This window comes from Ursus maritimus, unplaced genomic scaffold (genome assembly GCF_017311325.1).
Source record: "Ursus maritimus isolate PB19 unplaced genomic scaffold, ASM1731132v1 scaffold_6, whole genome shotgun sequence".
Taxonomy (NCBI): domain Eukaryota; kingdom Metazoa; phylum Chordata; class Mammalia; order Carnivora; family Ursidae; genus Ursus; species Ursus maritimus.
The window spans coordinates 12,243,513-12,264,918 of record NW_024426774.1 but is presented as its reverse complement, the minus strand read 5'-3'; the positions used below and the strand labels follow the sequence as shown (position 1 = coordinate 12,264,918).

The following is a 21,406-nucleotide window of genomic DNA, read 5'->3' as shown; positions in this document are numbered from 1 at the left end:
CAGTTTTCAGTGATTTTTCTAGCATGTACTAAAAGAGTGACCTAGTTGTTCCTGTTTTCAGAAGCATTTGTGTATGCTTGGAATTTTTGTGTTGGAAATGGCTAATAATGTATACAGAGTTATCTGAAGACCTCAGCTTCTACTTATTACAAACTTGCATAAAATTGTTCTTCTGAAAATTTGGTGTTTTTATAAGAATTTATATTTTTTTCAAGCAGCTTCTGCATTTAATTTTAATAATCGTAAATTTTCTAATCCCTAGAAAAGATACCTTCCTCCTAGATTTACTTTGAAGATAAAATAAGAAAAATATATCTAAAATACAGTATTTGGCACATAGAAAAATATCTTACAGTGTTAACTATTACTGCCTTTAAATATCGACCTGACAATAGCAAAAGTGATTTGCATAAAGATACATGGATCTTACAAGACCAAAGATGAAAGATGAAGAGAAATGGAACTTATGTGAGTCAGGGGGTATTCTACTTCTTTGATTCTCTGAATATCTTAAACTATAAAATGAGTTGTAATGCTGAATAATTGGAGCTGATATTTGCATGGCATTTTGTAGTATACACAATCTTTTCACACCCATTTCATTTAGTCCTGGCGAGAACGTCATGCAGAAGATGTTATTATATGACTATTATGTAAGATGAGGAACCCAAGACTCAGAGATGAAATGAATTGCTCCAGAATAATGGGAGAATTGGGTGGTACTTTTTTTTTTTTAAGATTTTATTTATTTATTCGACAGAGATAGAGACAGCCAGCGAGAGAGGGAACACAAGCAGGGGGAGTGGGAGAGGAAGAAGCAGGCTCATAGCGGAAGAGCCTGATGTGGGGCTCGATCCCAGAACGCCAGGATCACGCCCTGAGCCGAAGGCAGACGCTTAACCGCTGTGCCACCCAGGCGCCCCATGGTGGTACTTTATCTTTGTACAGCTCTTTCAGATTTTTCTGGGTGATCTCCTTCATCTACTACTTAGAGGTACGTCTTTTGAGAATACCATTTGTCCATATTGTTATTTTGACCTACTCTGTGCTTCAAATTCTCAAGACTATGTCTTAATCTTTATCAGTGAATCCTAGCTTACAATGCCATGGGCAAACAGGCCCAGCCGGTAGCTAAAGCCAAGATGCCAAGAACCCAGTGGACCTTTGCTTTGGTAGAGAAGGGGTAGCCCTGGAAAATGCAGCAGTGGAAGGAGACTGATGCCTCTAAGAGCAAAGGACCTTCCAGAGTGGTAACTGATGAAAGGAGAACCACCTTCTAATGCTATTCTCCAAAAGCAAGAGACTTCCCAAGTAAAAGAGTCAGAGAGTGTATTTGCAGGGCCCAGCCCTTAATAAGACCTTATCCAACTGATATACCTTTCCTTTCTCTTCATCTGATAGTCAACACCTAGTCCTCTTCCCTTGTTTTACCCCTGCCAGACTCTCCTCACAGAAATGAATTCAGATCTCACAGCACTCTGGTGCACACCGTAGCTATAACAAGTCCCAGGAAGGCTTCGCTTTAAGACGATCTCTGAAGATGGCAAAGGAGTTGTGTGTATGTGTGTTTAAAGTAAGCCTACACCTCACAATATAGACAACATACTTTTTTGAGTAATAAGCACGCTCTATACATTATTACTTGATCTCTTTTCTGCCCAGAATCCCTCTTACCATCCCCCTTTGTGACTCTATTTCCAGTATTTTAGTACTTTCGCATCTACATTTTTAAAAAAATATTTTATTTATTTATTTGACAGAGACAGAGACAGCCAGCGAGAGAGGGAACACAAGCAGGGGGAGTGGGAGAGGAAGAAGCAGGCTCCCAGCGGAGGAGCCTGATGCGGGGCTCGATCCCATAATGCCGGGATCACGCCCTGAGCTGAAGGCAGACGCTTAACCACTGTGCCACCCAGGCACCCCGAGCATGTACATTTTTGGCTATACGTCTCTCCTTCAAATTGGTTCTCCTCTCCCTCTTGCATTACTGAGGAGACCTTTCCTATCCTTGGAACTTTCATAAACAGCTTCTTTACCTACAGAAACTGCCACGAGTCATCATCAGAATCATCATCATTATCAGAATCATCATCATCATCATCATCAGAATCATCATCATCATCATCAGAATCATCATCATCATCATCATTTTAAGGGACTCAGGTTAAGGTCATCCTAGGAGATGCAGGGCACCTGCTGGGTATCTGTATTTGTTCGATAGAAGTTCCCACACCACAGGGGAGAATGGCAAGTAGCTGGCGTCCCTTGGGACAGACCCAGCAGCCGGTCTGTAGCCATGGAGTTACCAAAGACAATGTGGAAAGTGGGGTTCCCGCTTTCTCAAGCACAGCCCCGGACTGCCTGTCAAGCCGCTCTGCCACCCATTCGGCTGGAAACCACTCCCGTGCCCACGGGAGTTCTCAGCCTTGGCTCCTCCCCAGCTATGGATGACTTCCTCTGTCTCTTGTTAGCCAGGGGAGATTTCTCTTCATTTCTGCTGCCTCTTAGCTCTGATCAATTTTTCCTTTTTTCTATTTAATCCAAAACAAAACAAAACAAAAAAACCCCCAAACCCCCACCTCTACTTCTTCAGCATAACTCATTTGTTTTTATTTTCTAGACACCAAATCTTGAAAGAGACCATTTTTTCTCCTTTGCTTTGGTCGGCGGTAGCTCAGGTTGAAATTGAACCCTTATCTCCAGTACACACGAAGACCTTAAGGCCCAGATGTCCTGTAGTTCATATAGTCCTTGCCTCTCTCCCTTCATCTTCCTATTCCACTTTTATTTTTCTCTTCTTCCCACTCTTGCTATGCAAGTGAGTATTTGCATTCTCTGATAACGTATAATAACGTATCTAACGTTCTTTTATTGAACAAGATAAAATATTTTAGAAATCTTCCTATGAATGAATTAAACCATCTCACTAGTAACGTGCTGCATAGAAATGTATTTTCTGCACAGTGAGGAGCTATTTGCAAAGATTGCAGAGTCACTGGCAGGAAGATATAGCTGGGGCTGTGGTAGAAACCCCACGGAAGAGGGTCCCTTCCAAGTGGACCCTGGAATCTCTTCTCAGTGACCATCTGTGTGATAGTAACTCACTTTGCAGACCTGAAACCAGAAGACACTTTCATGAATTCTTGGTGACCTTGAAGAGGAGCAAGAAGCATCAAATCTTTCTGTACTTATTTAAAGAGTGTGTTTCGAAATGTAGGTTCCATGGGACTAGACTTGACCCCTAATACTACATAATGTCCCACAGTCATCGTTCCAGTCAGTTCATTTTGGGGATATGAAACATCTAGAATACTGGGAATTCCTTAATTGACCACAGTTGATGCTAGAATCATGTTGCAAAATGTTTGACCATCTCAGCCAGCCAGCTGAAATGACCTTTTGAACAGATAGAATTCTGTAGCCGGCTGATATTTGAGTGTGTTCCTTTCAGTCTGTTACTAATTTTAAAGGCTTGACATATTTCCCACCAGGTAGTCTGACAGTAAAATCACGCACAAGACAGAGTTTTAGGAGGAAGCTAAATCCATTCAGGTCTCTTGTGACACATTGATAGCGCAAAGCCAGGAAAATCAAGAATATTTGACTTCCATTAAGGCATTTTATGTGAAAATCGGGACCGCTACTAAACAGTAGAATCATCTTCCTACCAGAAACGTCTCTGGGTCTGAATTAGAATTGTTCATTAAGCTGGATACGGATCTTTCCAAGAGACTCAGGAGGGTTTGTGTATGTTGCCCAGTGGCAGGGATGGGCTACGCCAGTTCTGAGCTTTAATTTGGCAGAATCTACCTTATGCAGAGCTTTGCTCAAAAACATCTTAAATAGAAATATGCATAAAGGCATGGGAGGAAGAGAAAAATGACAGAAAGAATAGGGAAGATTCTTTTGGAAAAGAGAAGCATGGTGTTTGCTTCCCAGTGCATGTGTGTGGGTGTGTATGTGTGTGCACACGCACGTGTATGTGCATGCCCAGATACTCATATGCCTCAAGATGGCAGAAGTCTAAGATGTATCTTGTCCAGCCTTCTGCCCAACACGTAATTCATTTCTATGATGTTTTTACAGGCTGATAGAGCACATTTCTGCTTAAACACCACCAGTTATAGGAAGCTCACTTTTTCACAAGGCAAATCCCTCAATAGTCAGACAACTGGAATGGTTAAATTTTTTTTTTCATGACATTGAATGAAGATCATCTTCTGTTATTTCTTCAGTGACCCCAGGTCTCTTCCCTAAAGCGGCATATGACCTATTAACCCATCTTCTGTAGGATAATCCTAAATAAGTATTTGAAGGCTGTTATAATCATGATAATGATGATGGTGGTAATTATCGTCATCATTATCCATACTAGTAGTACATAACATTTCTTGAGTACTTCCTGTAAGTGGTGTGCAAAGCATTTTTTGTTTTGATCTCATTAATCCTCAGGACTCAATGAAATAGATACATTTCAAAAATTCATTTTCCAGATGAGAAGACTGAGGTTTGGAGAGATTAAGCAGCTTGTCCTGGCTAACAGAGGTAGCAGGACACAGAACTAGGATTGAAATCGGGCTTCCCCAGGCTGTTTTCTAGCTTCGCATTAGTGGCCTATTCCGTGGATGATGTGGGAAGTGTTTTCTCAGGGGAGGATTATGAGGACTAGAATATCACCTTCTGCATCCAAGGGAACTGCTGGCTACATACTGTCTCACACAAAGCACTCTCCCCTCCTTACATCTTTCTTATAGTGGTGTATTTTTAGGAATTCCTGTATCAGCACAAACACTGTCTGAAGCCCCGTGCACAGAAAACTGCAGCTCTGCGGTTTTCTTTTCCTGGTCCAATGATTTTTCAAGTTGATCCTTTACAAACTGAGGTGTCTGAGTCACGAGTTAGAGAAATGCCTTCCAAAGAGTACAGCACCCAGCATCAAACTGCGGCTTCATGACTATGTGCCGAATGAATGAATGGACCAGTGGCTTCCTGAAGAAGATAGTTTAATGTCTAGAGCTGAGAGCAATGGAAATATACCTAAATATAACTATGCTTTCCCTATTCTTTTTAAGTTGGGATTGCAAATATATATCAAATCTCTGTTTCTCTGGTGGTTTGATCCCCGCATGCAATTACACTGTAATTTCATTGAAAATAACTTTTTGTATTAATATCAAGACCTTTTCACATTTGCACTTCATGAAGTAGCCAATCTTGTTACTACTGAAATGTCAAATTATCAGTTTCTGATTTGCCAGGAAGTTGCACTTCTGGGAAATCTGGCTTCCTGTACAGGCCATGAGGGGTCCCTGGGGCTCTAAATCTATGTTTTCTAAACTCTTTTCCTCAGAAATTTTAAGAAACTTCCTTTCTGGACAGATACTATAATAATGCCCTCTTTGTGCTTGTCCATTAACATGGTATGTTCCCACATCTGTGGAAATGACACAAAGCAATGCTAAAGTATTAACTATAAAGATTCAGGGAACTGGTGAAGGGGAGAAGGAACCAATGTAGAATATACTTAACCTCTGCCTCCTATAACTAAAATACCTGATTCTTAGAATAGTATGTTCTTTGGTTAATTGTCATTACAATGAATGAGACACAAAACACAAGTGTGTTCTCCAGAGACAGCTTGTGACATTCTTCTCACTGTCCTACTTTATATGGCTTAGACCACATACCCCTAACTTTTAGAGATCCAGAACCTCAGAGATATTTATCTGTCCCTGATTCAGGAAGAAGTTGCTAAGTTATCAGTCACCACCTGATATGGAGATGCTTTATATCTGGTCTTCAGATGCAACTATTGGGGGTCCAGTGTGATTTATGCAAGTCAATAAAATAAGTCCAACCCTTTAAGAAGTCTATCTTTTTCTTCCTTAGAAGAAGAACAAGAAGAAAAGAAGAAAAAAAAAAAGAAGTCTTTTTCATCCTGCTAATGGTGTTTGGTTTTGTGTTGCCTCTCCTAGGTTTGCTGGGATGGGAAACCTGCTCAAAGTCCTTACCAGGGAAATTGAAAACTATCCACATTTTTTCCTGGATTTTGAAAGTAAGTTTCAAAAATGAAAAGACAATGATGGGAACTTTTTTGCTTTCTTTATAGCTTGTTGTTAGAGAAGTTATAAAGATTTTATATGATGCTTAAATTCAAATGTCACTATGCATTTCTTTCTGAGTCTTCTAAGATTACTTCATTTCTTTCTTTTCCTATTATTTCCTTTAAAAATCTAATAGAATATCTTTTTAATGTGTCAACAGTTTTCTTTGATTTTAGAGCCAATCACTTTCATCAGCTAGCATCAATCATCATCATGTATTTTTCTTAATGAATTTTATGAAATGCTGTATCATATTCTAAGGAAAAATAGCACATGTAGTAACTTACATAGATTAATATAAAACAGATATCATTAGACAGGAAAAAAATTATCAAAAGTAGAAAATAGTCTTAGAATATTTATTTTTGAGTCATCTGGGTCTGTTGTTTATGTTATTTGACTGTATAAAACTATATCAAACTTTTGAGATATACCCCTTTTATCTGAAGGTTGTGATTCTTTTATCAAAAATTTAATTTTTTTCTAAAGTAGAATGGATTGTGAATTATGACTGAAGAAATATGGAGGGATTTTTCTTATCTTGTTTATTTTCTTGATTGAATATATTTGCAGATGAGTGACACATTCATGTTTTATTAGCTAAAGCTCATGTTTCCACCTTAACTTTTATGTTCCCCTTTTTCTAAATTACAATTCCACAATAGCAAGCACATTAAATGTCCTTTTTCCCAGCATTCACCATTTGTTGCAAACTTTAACCTGCCTTAAACTTTAATTTTTCAAGTATTTATGTATATTAAAATTAAGTTAGAATTTCCTTAGATACAGATTAAACTTGCTAACAGAGATTTTCTAGGTAAATGCTAGAAGGCCCTTCAAAGATGCAGTAAAGCAAAGGTGCCCTAGATACGTCTTTTCAGCGTCTTTGGTAATTCTGAGAAAGCTGCATGAAAAGGAAAAGTAATCCCAAAGCTCATGTGTTCTAAGAAAATATCAAAGATTCTAGATTATAGTCAATGAAGGATATTTCACTTCTGGCTTAACTCTTTTTGCTGCTGCTGCTGTTTGGATGGATTTGGTTGGGTTGGGTTGGGTCGTGTTAGAATTGGCGGGATTTGGTAAGTGACATGGGCAGGATCAATACCAGATTGATGTGATACGTCAAAGGAATGGTTTTTGTTCCTGGTGTAACTTTTGCAGCTCCAATACACCTGTCTTTGTTGTTGTTGCTCTTGTTGTTAAAATGAAGATTTATTAATAACTTTAAAAAAATTTACAAGATTAATGACCTATTATCCCATCCCCCTAATCTTACTACTTGCATGTAGGGTTGATTCCATCCATTTCTTGTCGCTTAAATGTTACACTGTGGCATCCAGCATGTACAAAGTCCAAAACAGTGGTGAAGGATAAAATACTCTATTCATTCAAAACTTGGGGGGAGGGGGTGGGCGGCATATAAACACCTAGGGGAGTTAAGTGCCTGCACTTTTTTTGAAGCTCTAAATTCCACATGCACCTGCACATCCTGTCATACAGGCCTACCAGGTTCAGTGGCCCCCACTTGTTCATTTAGCTGTTCTTGTGTTCTTGCTTTTCCATGCTTTTACAAAGAGTAGTATTGAGTTCTTTGTCAAGTCTAATCTGAAAAGTCTTCCAAGTGAGAAAATTACAAGCTGTAGGGATTTAAAGCAATAGTTTTCATTGGGTGTTCTCTGGAGTACCAGCCTTCTGGGGTTATGCCTCAGGAGGTTCCTGGCCCACTGCTGTTGCAGAGGGACTGTCGCTCTTCCTCCCTCCTGTGACCCAACACTCTAGTCTGCTCAGTCTTGTGCTTTGGATAGTTTCTTAGTATTTTTTTAATTTTTAAAAAGGTCATGGTGGCTAAAAAGAACATTTAAATATCTTGAATTTTGATGATGATTTATGGTACCAAAAACTCCATTTGTAGATATGCTAGAGTATCTTTAACAAGGTTCCTTGGGGACTGGGTTCTCATGCCTTGGTGCTCATTAGGACTAGAGCAGTAGTATGTAAGGAAAACTTTTAAATTTATAAAACTATAAATTTACAAAAAAAATATGTGAACTGTTTATTTCCCCATCAACCCCAAGGAGAAGGTTAACATTATTTCACTGAGACTCTGAAAAGATAAATAACTGGGCTGATGTCACAGAGGGAATGAGTAAGGACCTGGGACAGAACACAGGTCTCTGGCTCTCCTTCCCGAGAGCCCATCGCAAGCAGCCTCTTAGAAGTGCAGCAGCCATCATCCTATTCCTGATTAGAGAGGGACGTCTTAGTTATCTATGAAATAAGACATCTCATGGAAAAATTACTTTTTTCTTGATCCTGAAAATCCTCTTTCCTAAAGGTGGTCTTCAAGAAAGAATGGTGATGGACCAGAGGGTAGCAGAGGTAGGCTGTGGCCATGATTTCTCTGTGAGTCTGTAGATTTCAGCTCAGCACAATAGTGGTAGGTGTAATATGGTTATGAACACCCCCATAAGCCAGGCAACATTGGGAAAACAGAGCTAAACAAGGATAGTCACTGGGGTCGCAGACCAGTGTGCAGGGTAATATAGGCACATTTTTCAAGACAAGATAAAAATAAGGGGCTTAAGACCACACTGTGGACTGGGAGTAAAGATGAAGAAAGAGCATGCATTTCGTTTCAGGAAATGGAAGACAACAGAAGGAATTGGAGAAGTCTTCTAGCGAAAGGTGGCCTTTGGAGTGGGCTTTAAAGAATGGGTGATTTTTCTATAAGCATTAGGGAGGGGAGTTTTCCAACAGTGGAGATAAGGATACGAATGGGAAGGGTGTGTTTGAAGAATAGCCAAGAGGCCCAATTTAGAGCAGCACGTGCTTACTGAAAGGAAATGCGGGCGGAAATGGAAGTCTGGCTCAGGTTAGACCATGGCGATGGCAGAAGCTCAGGGCTAGCGGTCCATAACTGGGGTTTGCCTACAAAAGGAATAGCTGAACTCCCTGAGGAAAACTCGAGAGCAGATAAGAGCTCAGCACGTGGGAACTTCAGCTATGCTCACGCTTAACGTGTGGTTGATGAGTCAGAGGATCAGGAAAAGAGACTACATTGTAGAGGAAAGAGAACATCTTACGAAGCCGAGACTCCTGATGGCAGGGTCCGGGCCCCACTCAGGTTTGCAGCCCAGCACTTCGCCCCATGTTGAGCATGGAGCACGGATCACCAAACCAAGCCTTAGTAACAGATGCTGGCCATGTGAAGGAATGGAATAGAACAGGCTAGATCGCGGCAGTTAGGAGAGCACAGACACGAAAGAAGGAGGGCCTGTAAATGGATTCACGTGCTGCAGAGGACTGCAGACGAATAAGTCTTGGGAAGGGAATGGCGGGGTGGGCTGTGAGCTGCCCAGCTACTGTTGCCGCTGGAAGAACAGATTCAAGACGTATTGCTTTGCATATAGAGGCTGGACTGCAAAGAGTTAAGGAGAAAGCAACGGAGGGAGGAAGGAAGGCCAAACAGCATGTAGCAACAGCTTAAATGAATTTGGCACCTCTACTTTGAGTGTTGAATATTCTTTTTGAAGTCAGTGATGGAATATAATTGAACTGGGTCAAATAGATATAATTAAGCTGGGTCAAAATATAAGACCAAATTAGACACATCTGTCCTAAGGCTTTCCAGTTGTATAGATTTAATTTAAATTCTTGTCTGACCTTTGCAGTGAGTTCTACACTCTGTGCTCACATTTCTATGCAACCATTTAACATCTTTTTTATTGTTGTTGGTTTTTTTATCCCCCTACTTTTTTTTTTCTTTTTCTGTCTCTACCTCCTTGTCATATTTCCATTTCCTTTTTGAAGGCTGGGAGACAGAGGGGGAATAAAATGCAACCTAATCTTGCCTGAGTGATAGTTTTGGGGACAGGGTACAGGAAGATGTATGCCTGAAGGTCTGTTGACAATTGTTCAATTGAGTCTACTCGTCATGGCACCCAAAGTGGGCAGCAGGCATTAGCCCTCCAGCGAAATAGTTCCAGTGATTCCCAGACTGAAATGATCATTAGAAACATCTGGTGGGTATAGTTTTTACATAGTTGTCTTAGTCTCTCCCAAAATTCTGATTCAGTGGCCTCGTTCCAGGAATCTGCTTTGGCCCACATGTCCCAGGTGGTTCTGATGATCAGCTGGTTTGGGTACCACATTTAACTAATGCACCCCAGTGAAGCATTAACCCACTCTAGGGTTTGGGACAGCGGAGCTGACCAAGCAACCTTTTGAGTTCCGATCCAGAGCTGAGGTCTCTGGAACTGGTCACAGAAGACTCCTTTCAGTTCTCAGTTCCCTATTTTTCTCTTGCCACGCAGATGGTAGAGAGTTAGCCACAAATCAGGACTCTGTTGAGTGATACAGTTCTTCAGTCCTTCACACACTATCCACTTTGGAGTAGAAGGTCTCCAAGACAGGTACAAGTTCCAGTAGGTTAAAATCTATGCAACGGCACCTTGCTTCAAAGAAACTCTATCTCAGAAAACAACTCTGTCTATCAAAATGTTCCTTTGGGATCTGAGTAGATATTTCTCCAAAGATAAACAAATGACCAATAAACACAGGAAAAAACGTTCACTGTCATTAGCCAAGAGGGAAATGCAAATCAAAACTACCATGAGATAGCACTTCATAAGAAAAAATAGTAAAGGTGTTGGTGAGGATGTGAAGAAATCAGACCCCTCCCACACTGCCAATGGGAAGGTAAAATGGGGCAGGTGCTTTGGAAAACAGTTTGGCAATTCCTCAAATGTTAAACAGAAAGTTGCCCTATGACCCAATGATCCCACTCCTAAGAACATCCCAGGAGAAATGAAAGCACAGGTCCACACATAAACTGGTACATAAATATTCACGGTAGCGTTCTTCATAACAGCCAAGAAGTGGGAACAACCCAAATGCCCATCAAGTCATGAATGGACACGTAAAGTGTGGTATATCCATTCACTCGAATGGGCAGTAAGAAGTTAAGTATTGATGGAGGCATACCTTGAAATCGTTCTGCTAAGTGAAAAAAAGCCAGTCACAAAAGAACACATATTGTATAATTCCATTTATGGGGAATGTTCAGATTAGGCAAATCTACAGAGATAGAAAGTTCATTAGTCATGATGGATGATTCTATTAGCCAGGATCTTGTTGAGGATTTTGGCATCCATATTCATTAGGGAAATCGGTCTGTAATTCTCCTTTTTGATGGGGTCTTTGCCTGGTTTGGGGATCAAGGTAATATTGGCCTCATAGAATGAGTTTGGTAGCTTTCCTTATGTTTCTATTTTTTGAAATAGCTTTAGGAGAATAGGTATTATTTCTTCTTTGAATGTTTGGTAGAATTCCCCAGAAAAACTGTCCGGGCCTGGAGTTTTGTTTTTTGGATGGTTGTTTATCACTGACTCAATTTCTTCATAATTACTTGGCCTGTTTAAAAAATCAATTTCTTCCTGTTTCAGTCTTGGTAGATTATAGGTTTCCAGGAAGGCCTCCATCTCTTCCAGATTGCTTAATTTATTGGCATAAAGCTGTTGATAAAAGTTTCTAATAATCCTTCCAATTTCATTGGTGTTGGTTGTGACCTCTCCTTTTTCATTCATAATTTTAATAATCTGGGTCCTTTCTCTTTTCTTTTGGATAAGTCTTGCCAGTGGTCTGTCAATTTTATTGATTCTCTCAAAGAACCAGCTTCTAGTCCTGTTGATCTGCTCTACTGTACTTCTGGTTTCTAATTCATTGATTTCTGCTCTCATCTTGGTCAACTGCTTCCTCGTGAGTGGATTAGGCCTGTCCCTCTGTTGCTGTTCCAGCTTCTTGAGGTGAGAATATAAAAACTGCATTTTAGATTTTTCTATTCTTTTGAGTGAGGCTTGGATGGCTATGTATTTCCCCCTTAGGACTGCCTTTGCAGTATCCCATAGGTTTTGGACTGTTGTATTTTCATTCTCATTGGTCTCCATAAATTGTTTAATTTGATTTTTGATTTCCTGGTTTATCGAGTCATTCCTGAGCAGGATGGTTCTTAGTCTCCAAGTGTTTGAGTTTCTTCCAAATTTTTCCTTGTGGTTGAGTTCCAATTTCAGAGCGTTGTGGTCTGAGAATATGCAGGGGATAATTTCAATCTTTTGGTATCGGTTGAGACCTGTTTTGTGTCCCAGAACATGGTCTATTCTTGAGAATGTTCCATGGGCATTAGAATAGAATGAGTATTCTTTGGTTCTGGGGTGTAGTGTTCTATATATATCTATGAGGTCCAACTCGTCGAGTATGGCATTCAAAGCCTTTGATTCTTTGCTTAGTTTTTGCCAGGGTGTTCTGTCTATTTCTGAGAGTGGAGTGTTGAGGTCCCCTACTATTAATGTATTTTTATTTATATGTCTCTTTATTCTGGTTAAGAGTTGGCTTGTGTATCTTGCTGCTCCCCTGTTGGGGGCATATATATTTATAATTGTCATATCCACTTGTTGAATACTTCCTTTAAGAATAATATAGTGCCCTTCTGCATCTCTAACTATAGTCTGTAGTTTAAAATCCAATTTATCTGATATGAGAATTGCTACCCCAGCTTTCTTTTGAGGTCCATTTGCGTGAAAGATGGTACTCCATCCCCTTACTCTCAGTCTGAATGCATCTTTGGGTTCGAAATGAGTCTCTTGTAGACAGCAAATGGATGGGTCATTTCTTTTTATCCAATCTGCAACCCTGTGGCGTTTTATGGGATGGTTCAAACCATTTACATTAAGACTGATTACTGAGAGATATGATTTTAATGTTGCCATGTTGCCAGTAAAGTCTTTGTTTGTATTGGCTGTGACTTTCTGTTCTGTATCACTCTTGGGGCCTTTTTACTTTTATAGAACCCCCCGTAATATCTCCTGTAGGGCTGGTTTCGTGGTTACAAAATTGGTTAGTGACTGGCGATTCTGAAATGTCTTTATTTCTCCATCAATTCTGAATGACAGCCTTGCTGGATAAAGGATCCTTGGCTGCATGTTTTTCTCTGAAAGAGCTTTAAATATGCTCCCCCAACCCTTTCTCTCATTCCAGGTCTGTGTAGACAGGTCTGACGTAATTCTGATGCTTTTGCCTTGGTACGTGAGAAATTTCTTTGCCCTGGCCGCTTTCAATACTGTATCCTTGCATCTAATATTTGCGAATTGCACTATGACGTGACGTGGCGTAGGTTTGTCGTGGTTGAGCTTGGGAGGGGTCCTCTCTGCCTCTTGGACACGAATGTTTGTTTCCCTTGCTAGATTAGGGAAGTTTTCAGCTACAATTTGTTCAAATATCTCTTCTAGACCTCTGTTTTTCTCCACCCCCTCGGGGATGCCGATGATTCTAACATTGGATCGTTTCATTGAGTCAGTAATCTCCCGTAACCTACATTCGTGGGCGTGGATTTTTTTAAGACCATCTTCTATTTTCATTTTTTCCTCTATTAACCCATCCTCCAATTCACTAACCCGTTCCTCTGCTTCTGCGACCCTGGCCGTCAGAGCCTCTAGTTTTGCCTGCATTTGGCTCATAGAATTTTTAATTTCTGTCAGATTCGCTCTCATTTCTGTCCTTAGGGATTCTATATTCTCAGTAACCTTTTCGTTAATAGTTTTTTCAATTCTACTCATCATTTTGACCATCGTTACTCTGAATTCCATTTCTGATAATTTGGTTACATCCATATCCATTATTTCTGTGGCAGAGGCCACAGAATCACTGTCTTTTCTTTGCTGGGGGGGGCTTCTCCTTCTTGTCATTCTGATGAAGAGAGGTTGCGGGGTTTCCAGAGCCCAAATTATTGACTGGGTCCCAGGCCGTGCCCCTTGTTTTATAGGGATCTTAGGGATGTGGGCTTCTTCTTTAAAGATTTTATTTATTTATTTATGTGGCAGCCAACCAGCGAGAGAGGGAACAGAAGCAGGGGAGTGGGAGAGGAAGAAGCAGGCTCCCAGCGGAGGAGCCCGATGAGGGACTCCTTTCCGGAACGCCGGGATCACGCCCTAAGCCGAAGGCAGGCGCTCAATGACTGCGCCACCCAGGCGCCCGGGTTGTGGGCTTCTTGATTTTTCAGCCTGCCTTCTGTGTTCTGGGGGAGGGGCCTGCCGCGCCAATACTCAGGCAACCCTGTTTGGGTAGAGTCTCCGTGTCCCCTGCGAGGGAGGATGGGGATGGGCACTCTCTGAGCCGGTATTTCCAGGCTTTTGTTCTCTGGCGGCTTTCCCTGGCGGTTTGCTGTGCCTCTTCTGAGAGTCAGAGCAGCAGCGGCCAAATTTCAGCCTCTGTCACGGAACAGAAGGATTGCGGCCCGTTCTCTACTAATGTTCTGGCCACTTTAACTCTGTTTCTGTTGGTGCTGCTCAACCCTGCAGCGTCCCGGGATGTGCGCCCCACACCCGGCGTCCCAGCCCTCATCATCAAGATTAAAAGTTTCTGCACAGCCAAGGAAACAGTCAAAAAACCTAAGAGGCAGCCCACGGAATGGGAGAATATATTTGCAAATGAGGCTACAGATAAAAGACTGGTATCCAAGATCTACAAAGAACTTCTCAAACTCAATAGGAGAGAAACAAATAAACAAATCAAAAAATGGGCAGAAGATATGAACAGACACTTTTCCAATGAAGACATACAAATGGCTAACAGACACATGAAAAAGTGTTCAAAATCATTAGCCATCAGGGAAATTCAAATCAAAACCATACTAAGATACCACCTTATGCCAGTTAGAACGGCAAAAATTGACAAGGCAAGAAACAACAATTGCTGGAGAGGATGTGGAGAAAGGGGATCCCTCCTACATTGTTGGTGGGAATGCAAGTTGGTACAGCCACTCTGGAAAACAGTGTGGAGGTCCCTTAAAAAGTTAAAAATGGAGCTACCCTATGACCCAGCCATTGCACTACTGGGTATTTACCCCAAAGATACAGACGTAGTGAAGAGAAGGGCCATATGCACCCCAATGTTCATAGCAGCATTGTCCACAATAGCTAAATCGTGGACGGAACCAAGATGCCCTTCAACAGATGACTGGATTAAGAAGTTGTGGCCCATATATACAATGGAATATTACTCAGCTATCAGAAAGAATGAGTTCTCAACATTTGCTGCAACATGGACAGCACTGGAGGAGATAATGCTAAGTGAAATAAGTCAAGCAGAGAAAGACAATTATCATATGATTTCTCTCATCTATGGAACATAAGAACTAGGAAGGTCGGTAAGAGAAGAAAGGGATAAAGAGGGGGGGTAATCAGAAGGGGGAATGAAGCATGAGAGACTATGGACTCTGAGAAACAAACTGAGGGCTTCAGAGGGGAGGGGGTGGGGGGATGGGATAGACTGGTGATGGGTAGTAAGGAGGGCACATATTGCAGGGTGCACTGGGTGTTATACGCAACTAATGAATCATCAAACTTTACATCAGAAACCAGGGATGTACTATATGGTGACCAACATAATATAATAAAAAAAACATTAAAATTAAAAAAAAGAAAGTTCATTAGTGGTTGTCTGGGTCTGGGGGTGTTGGGAAGAAATGGGGAGCAACTGTTAACGGGTAAAAATTTTTTTGAGGGATAAAGAAGATGTTTTAAAATTAATGATGGTGATGATTGTACAACAATGACGATATAGTACATATCACTGGGTACTTCGGTTGGGTGAATTGTGTGGCATGTGAATTATATCTTTTAGATTTCTTTTAGAAAATCTGATTTGTTGCTGCTGGTTAATTCTGAAACCATTCCATCTACTCAAAATAGATAATTTTTCTTCTTTGCCTGACTAGTCCACTTTTTAAGATTTATTTTTATTGAGACATAATTTACATCTGCTGAAATGGACAGGGCTTAGGTGTATATTTCAATCAATTTTGATGAATGCCACACTCTCAGTCAAGACAGGATATTTCACTCCAGAGAGTTCCAGCTTGCCTCTTCTCTGTCAATCCCCTGCCCCTGACCAACACCCAGAAATGGCCACTGATCAGATCTGATTTGTATCTCAAAGATTAATTTAGGTAATCTATAACATCTTGAACTTCATATAAATGGAATTATACAGTATATATTTTTGGTATCTTTTTCTCATTCAACATGTTTTTTGGATCCAGCCATGGTATTACATGTATCATAGTTTGTTCTCTTTTTGGTGAATACTCATAGTGGGACAGTTTTTGTATCCATTCTCCTGTTGATAAACACCTAGATTACTTCCAATTTTTGGCTACTATGAGTAAACATGCTATGAACATTCTTGTGGAATCTTCACGTGCATCATTTCTCTTGTATAAATACTGAAGAGTAGACTTGCTGGGTCAGTTATATGCAGCTTTTCAAGAAACTGTCAAATACTTTTCCAAATGGGATGTACTATTTTCCATTTCTACCAGCAGTCTAGAATTCTCAGGTATTCCATGTCTTCTCCAAAACTTAGCATCGTCAATCTTTTTTGTTTTAGCTGTTCTAGTGACTGTGGGATATTTTCTCCTTGTGGCTTTAATTTGCATTTCCATGATAACTGATAATGTTGGACACTTTTGCATATGCTTATTAAATATTTGCTTAGCATTTTTAGAATATTTTGTCCACTCAAGTCTTTTACCCATTTTTAATTTGGTTGTTTTTCATTGTATCACTAAATTGTAGGAGTTCCTTACTGTGTTCTGGATACCTGTCATTTGTGAGATAATAGCTTGCAAATGTTTTTACTCAGTCAGTGCCTTGCCTCTTTATTTCTTGTTTTTGCATGAACAGAAGTTTTAAATTTTGATGAAGTGCGATTTGTCATTGTTTTTCTTTAGTACTAAGTGTATGCTACATCCTCTTTAAGACATCATGGCCCACCCCAACGTCCTACAGACATTCTACTCTTTCCTTCTGGAAGTTCTAGGAATTTAAGTTTCGTGACCAATCCTGAACTAATTTTTGTTTATTTTATGAGTAAGGTGTTGGGTTTATTTTTTTCATGTGTTATCAACTTGTTCTAGCACAGGTAAATTGCTTGAATGGAATTATCAGAGATAAGTTCACTGTAATACGTTTGGGCCTTCTATTTTCCCCCATTGATTTATTGATCCTTTTCACCAAGTAATACCAAACTATAACAAATAATAAATCTTAAAGTTAAGAAGAGTAAGTCCTTCAAATTTGTTGTTCTTTTTCAAGATTATGTTGACTACTCCAGCTCCTTTACTTTTCTAAATAAATTTTATTTTATTTTATTTTATTTTAAAGATTTTATTTATTTGACAGAGAAAGAGAGCACAAGCAGGGGGAGCGGCAGGCAGAGGGAGAGCGAGGAACAGACTCCCCGCTGAGCAGAGAACCCAATGTGGGGCTCTATCCCAGGACCCTGGGATCATGACCTGAGCCAAAGGCAGATGCTTAACTGACTGAGCCACCCAGGCACCCCTAAATAAATATTATAATCAGCTTTCAATTGCTACAAAATTGCCTTGCTGGGATATTGATTATATTGATACCAAATCTGAAGATCAGTTTGAGGAGAATTGACATGTAAACAGTATTGATTCTTCTTACCTATGAATATGGTATATCTTTCCATTTATTTAGATATTCTTTGATTTCACTCAGCAAAGCTCTATAGTTTTTAGAGGTCTTGCACATCTTTTGTTAAGTATATCATTAAGCATTTTATATTTTGACCATAACATCTTTTTTATGCTTCTTGTTTGTATGGCGTATGTTTCCACATCCTGTCTGTGCCTTTATCTTTACAGTGTATTTCTTGTAAACAACATGAAGTTGGCCCCAGCTTTTCCATCCAAGCTGATAATATCTACCTTTTAATTGGAGCCATTACCTCATTTACATTTAATTAATGTTTGTATCTGAGCCTATCTTGATGTTGATTTCTATTTGTTGTATTTGCTCTTTGTTTCTCTCTTAATGTCGTCATGCCTTTTGATTAAATACAATAATGTTGGTGTTCTCTTTGATCTTTTCTGTTGGCTTTTTAGTTCTGCCTCTTCATGCTGATTGTAGAGATTACAGGATACATCTTCAACTTATTATAATCAGTCTTCAACACGTATTCTTCACTTCATGAAGAATTAAAGAATCTTGTCACAGATCCTTCCACCCTTGTGCTCTTGTCTGTTTTGCTTCTACAGCCAGTAGGAACTCCCCACTGCAACGTGTGGTGGCCTTTTCCTTTAAAGTCTCAATGTGTGTGTGTGTGTGCAATTTAAATAGATCTTTTCTATTTACGGACATAATTGCTGGCTCTGGTGTCCCCTGTTCCTTCTTACACAACTAGGTGTCTTTGGTATCCCTTCATTTCTGCATGAAGAACTTCCCTGCAGAGAGGACTTGGATGTCATCTTACGCTTCTATCACTGCATCTCCAGTGTCCAGCATAGAGCTGGACATAAAGTATCAGATTAGGAACTTTGATTTTTTTTTTTTGTACTGTTGCTAATTCAGTAATTATGCACAGTGCATCTCCTGTATTGTAGCATAAGACAGGAACAGCAGGAATGGGGTCCTAGGGGGCAGAGAGGCACAGATGGATGACACAGGGCACATCAATAGAGAGGGGACATTAGGAGAACATGTCCTCTTCTTCAAGGAGTGTCTGACTGTATTGGGGAGAGCCGCAGGCACGTGGAGCAGACAATAGTACAGGTAGGGCAGAAGCCTACAAGAGAATGGGGAGCAGGTGGCGGGCTAGGCGGAAGAGGAAGTACAGCTTGGAGGGCTGGGTCGAAGAAATGTTTCTTGGCAGATAGTAACTGAGAAATGATCTTCTTATAAGACAAATCCACCTTTATGAGCACGATAGGAATACCAAGAACAATAATAGTGGTCATGGGGCGAGGGTGGGGACTAGTTAGGAAGAAAATTCTAAAGCCTCCAAACCATTCATTATACTCGCAGAAAGGCTCTGAATATGGTGACCTATTAGGACTACAGTCTCCTACTTCTTGAAACAAGGGGTGTCAGATTAGCCCCTCACTTGGGGTGATTTTGATGATGCAGGCTGCCTGCTACCACTACTGAGCTTTTCTTTCTTTCCCTTTTTTTAGTTAAGTTTTTTATTTTAATCCCAGTATAGTTAACATACAGTGTTATGTTAGTTTTAGGTATACAATATAGTGACACTGCTGAACTTTTCTTTCATCCCTCCCTTCTCTGTTACCCTCACTTCTCCTAAGGTTGTTCAGACGAGGCTAGATAATTCTGGGAGAGTAAAGGGGGAAAATAAGAGATGTTTTCTGGTCACTTCACAAATGAAACAAACCAGCAAAATACAACGGAACAGAACGGACCTAGAAAGCAATTAATTTATGCCAACACGGAGATTCAGTCACAGGGATTCATTACATTTCCAGCACTTTCTCTTTTTAAATGTTTTTGATCGATGTCAATATCCCATTATGACTCTCCAGGCTATTGTCCCTACAAGACTGTACAGGGAGGGGACAGGGCTCTTGTCAGTGTCCCTCCCTTTACCAAGAAGTAATCTGAGAGCCAGAGAGATGAACGCATTGGCCTTGAAGTCTCCTATTCAGTGAGTAGCAGAAGTGGCAGTAGGACCCGAGTCTCAAAACTCTCTGTCCTTGAAGTTCCCTCCTTCTCCCGTGACATCACAGGGATCCCACTGCATGGGGCTGAAACAGATGAGCCTTCCAGCCACCTCAGCCCTCCCTGCTTTTTGCGGGCCCTCGTTCGCTCTTCCGTAGGAAAGGGCTCTGGTGCAGGATGACTAATGTTCCTGTGCGAATAAATATGTCAGCCCAGTCACACTTATATTTTCCAACGGACCTTTGCAATTTTATGTGGTTGCTGCAAGCGGCTAGTATTCGGCTGTAAATCATTGCCAACTTCATAGCCCCACATGTTAATCATCGATAATTAGTTATGTTTCTTAGTCTATCCTGAAGGGGAGAGGGGTGGAGAGGTAAGGAAGTGGTGGGACAGAAGAGCTTGGGATTTAATTTACAGCTGTGGCAAACCCCTTTGCTGCCCCTCTCTTCAGTGTTTATACAACAGCGGCTGGGGTGCAGAGAGAGCAGTGTACCGAAATGCCAGGGCCGCCTTCAAAGCCAAAGACATCTCCAAATAAATGGTGTCTTCTGCTCACATTATCTTCCGTTAATTTGTTTGATTCTCTGTCAGATTTTCCATACAGTTCTGAATAGGTTGTGAGGAGAAGGTATGTGTGTTCCCAGCGCTTGTGAAGACAGAGTGTGTCCTTGGCTGATTTACAAAGATAAGAACCCTTGGATTTGACAGCCCTACTCTGGTTTGAGCCCCGCTGCCTTGCCCTGGGGTATGTTCACCAAAGATGTTCCTTCCTGACAAACAAAGCCCTCAGCCACCTTCCTCTCCATCCCCTGGGTGGAATGCGAGGCATTCTGCTTTCAGTAAACATCACAGGCCTCCACAGCAAAGCCTCCACCTGACCCCAGTGACTCCAGAATCCTGACAGTTAATATCCACAGTCACCAGCAAATTGAGCCAAAGGAGGGTAAATAGATCCCCCTGAAAACAAAATGAATACCGCCTCACTATCTTCATTGATAAGAGGGTTATTTTCCGTTAAAAATTCTAAGCACTTGGAATTCAGTGAGTTCTTGACGATGTATTCAAGGTCACAGTGCACATGATACATTTTCATACTTTGCACAATAGCAAGTCCAGAACAGGGGTTTAAATCATCGCCTGGGGAATGGCCTGGATCGGCTTGTTCCGGGGCTCCTCGGAGGATTGGTTTCTGAAATTGCCTGTGTAAATCACAGGGTGGGGTTTTTTTTTTTTTTTCTTTTTTTTAACAGCTTCATTGTTAGACGAGAGCAGCCCAGCTTGATGTAACCATTCTTCTCAATGGAGATGAAATCATTAACAACGATTAGAATTTTAGAAGGTGATTCTTAGAAGAAATATCACCAAGGGATTCACTCGCCACAGCTGAAAATAAGGACGTGTGTCCATCAGTAATATTACTGGTGGGCATATGTATGTGTGTGCACCTTTGACTTAGGGTGAATCTTTGTGTTAAAAGTAGAAAAACAAAACCCATAATTCTGAGTTCTTATTCACTCAGCAGGTGCTTTAAAAGGTTGCTGATAGGTTAAATATCAGCGTACCTTTTCAATCACTGATTTTTCAAGATGTTTCTCTTTGACATCTGGAGACACAATGTATTTTTAAAACATGGCTACCAACTGAATCTGAATACAGAGAAAACCAGAAGTCAAGACCCCAAAGCCTCTCAAAGGGATATTCCAGAAAGCAAATGATAACAGCCTCAGGATTGGGATAGACAACATAGGTGTAGTTTTTCACTCAACAAAT

The 21,406-nt window shown here is 40.7% G+C and overlaps 1 protein-coding gene across 7 annotated transcripts in view; it reads left to right on the top strand.

The window, feature by feature from the left end:
- Positions 1-21,406, top strand: part of CYRIA (CYFIP related Rac1 interactor A) — a 107,137-nt gene that overhangs the window by 66,879 nt on the left and 18,852 nt on the right. For all 7 annotated transcript variants that reach the window (XM_040622893.1, XM_040622899.1, XM_040622892.1 and 4 more), the window contains one exon: positions 5,976-6,055. In XM_040622893.1, coding sequence (XP_040478827.1) covers positions 5,986-6,055 — 70 coding nt within the window. In that variant the 5' untranslated portion in view covers positions 5,976-5,985. The remainder of the gene's footprint in view (positions 1-5,975; positions 6,056-21,406) is intronic.